This window comes from Solanum stenotomum, chromosome 3, assembly GCF_019186545.1.
Source record: "Solanum stenotomum isolate F172 chromosome 3, ASM1918654v1, whole genome shotgun sequence".
Classification (NCBI taxonomy): Eukaryota; Viridiplantae; Streptophyta; class Magnoliopsida; order Solanales; family Solanaceae; genus Solanum; species Solanum stenotomum.
The window spans coordinates 18,817,640-18,819,852 of record NC_064284.1 but is presented as its reverse complement, the minus strand read 5'-3'; the positions used below and the strand labels follow the sequence as shown (position 1 = coordinate 18,819,852).

Below are 2,213 nucleotides of genomic sequence, written 5' to 3'. Positions count from 1 at the left end.
TCTTACATAATGCAAAAGTGGAATGCGAAACCTTTTTAGAGAAGACGTTTTGGTTGAACAAGAGTTAAAGAGAGTTTGTTTTCAACTAAAACTCTTATTAACGTTTTGTAATTTAAATGCTGTGATATTTAAGATAACAAAATTGTGGCATCCTTATGCGGCGGGATATCTTCAAACAAAATTGGTTCATTCGCACAATGCCTCTATTTATTGGTGTTCTTTAGTTTTCGCCCTAAAAAGTGGTGGAAAATATCCTTAATGTTGAAATTTTATATCATAATATAACAACGTAAGTCCTACTAGAAATATGTTATGTCTTACTAGGCATAACTTAGTTTACGGTAGAAGGGATAACTTCAATTTCAAAACATTATGCATTAAAAAATTCATAACCCACACAAGTTGTGTCTTACAAACATATTTTGATTCCTACGAATGTCAATAGAGTCATCAGTTCAATTCAAAACTCACAAAGTTATATCTTACAAAACATATTTTAATTCCTACGAAATTTGCACCAATAGAGGCATAAGTTCAAATTAGAAGCCACATAGGCAACTTATCTATATAGAACTTTCGTTGTATAAGGACAGGTTTTCTATACTTGTGTCTTGCGAATCAGATACTACACAATTTTTGCCTTGCAAAATGAGTTCATATTTAAAAATATTTTGGCCCATAATTTTTATTAAATGAACAGTAGAAACAAAAATTAAAAATACTGTGTTTGATCAGGGAGGTATTCCCAAGTCCCAACAAAATAATCATTTTTTTCCAAGTAAAACTTGATGAAGGCGCCATTCCTTTTGCTTTTCAAACTGCAGCCAATGGTATTATCTTGCAAGAAATTAATCAAGTAATCAACTATTGAAGCTTGAAGTATCAAACTAAAAATCAAATGAAAAGCTGAATGGTATACTCGACCATAAACGTCATCTTTCGTTTCTACTTGAGTTGCATTTTACTCTAAACCAAATAATAATTGAGTTGACTATCTACAATTTGCATCTTTTTTGGGCATAAGGGAGTACATATACAAAAATCTGTGTACACAGTACACTCCCAAAATCTGCATGTGCCTCTCTCTCTATCTAGACCCAAATATCGATGCACTAACAGAATAATTCAGAATTTGCAAAAGAATAATCCACTGCAGGGATCATGAAAATGGAAATGCCGGGGGCATGCACATCTGCTTGATGTCTCCGTTGAATGGTGTCTTCAAAGGGTGCAACTTAATCTCATAAAGCTTCGGCCACAATTTGCCTGTGACTGAATAAAAAAATAATTTGGTGTAATGATATTTCCTCATTGTGGTATACGTGTTACTGAAGAGCAATAGAATTATGACGGAGCTTACCAAAAAGACGGTCACCATCCCTATCCCATGCTATGCCATTCAGCACATCAATTTGCTGCAGAAAAATTAAGTGTTAAAGAAAATGTTCCAAAGGTCCAAGTAAACTCAGAACCTAAAGCAGTTGCTATAGGACACTGACCTTTTTCAAATTGTGTAGCAATCCTTCTCTGCATAAGAAATAGAAGCTAATGCATCATTTCACTCTAAATAGAACTTTTGCATGAAGTAATAAAATTCCAAATACTGGAATGATGCTACTAGGAAAGAGTTGATAGAAGAACCTCAGATTGGGGAGGAGAATCCATCCAAGAACTGAGCCATCTGTTTGTGATATTCTAGCTACACAGTCAGTCTGCAGAGACATTTGTCAGAATTAACCCTACGCCACACTTAGGTTGTAAAAGAAATTATTCAAATGGTTTGGGCATCATGAATCAAACAGGAGCTATTGTACAATGATGTTTACTAGAACTGGTATTGTTGTCAAACAAAAAAATCACAAAAGTTTACTAGGACCTGAGCACAAATCACAGTTAATGTGCACTTTGGCGAAGAAAGGCATAAATACAGAAATAACTATAAGTACAAAAGTAATTATAGATAAAAAGGAGTTCGAAACAATTCAGTGAATTATATGAAACACAAAGCTTTGTCAATCAAGCTCAAAAATCACTTTTTTATAAATCAATCAATTCAAAAACCAATTTAAATACCTGATTCAGTTGTGACGATGCAGCTTTGAGTCTCCAATTCAAACTTACGGACTAGTTTTTTTTATTTTATTAACAACCAATTGTTTTGTTAATTAATACCTAATGTCTCGTGCAAGATGGAGCCTATGGACACTCAGGCA

The 2,213-nt window shown here is 33.7% G+C and overlaps 1 protein-coding gene across 1 annotated transcript; it reads right to left on the bottom strand.

Annotated features, from left to right (window-relative positions):
* Nucleotides 1–874: 874 nt before the first annotated feature.
* LOC125859421 (glutaminyl-peptide cyclotransferase-like) lies at nucleotides 875–1,739 on the bottom strand. Its single transcript, XM_049539168.1, has 4 exons — nucleotides 1,642–1,739; nucleotides 1,500–1,527; nucleotides 1,361–1,415; nucleotides 875–1,272 (listed from the first exon to the last, which is right to left on the bottom strand). The coding sequence occupies exons 1-4, from the start codon at nucleotides 1,722–1,724 to the stop codon at nucleotides 1,160–1,162; spliced, it is 279 nt and encodes a 92-aa protein (XP_049395125.1). The 5' UTR covers nucleotides 1,725–1,739; the 3' UTR covers nucleotides 875–1,159.
* Between the last annotated feature and the right edge of the window lie 474 nt (nucleotides 1,740–2,213).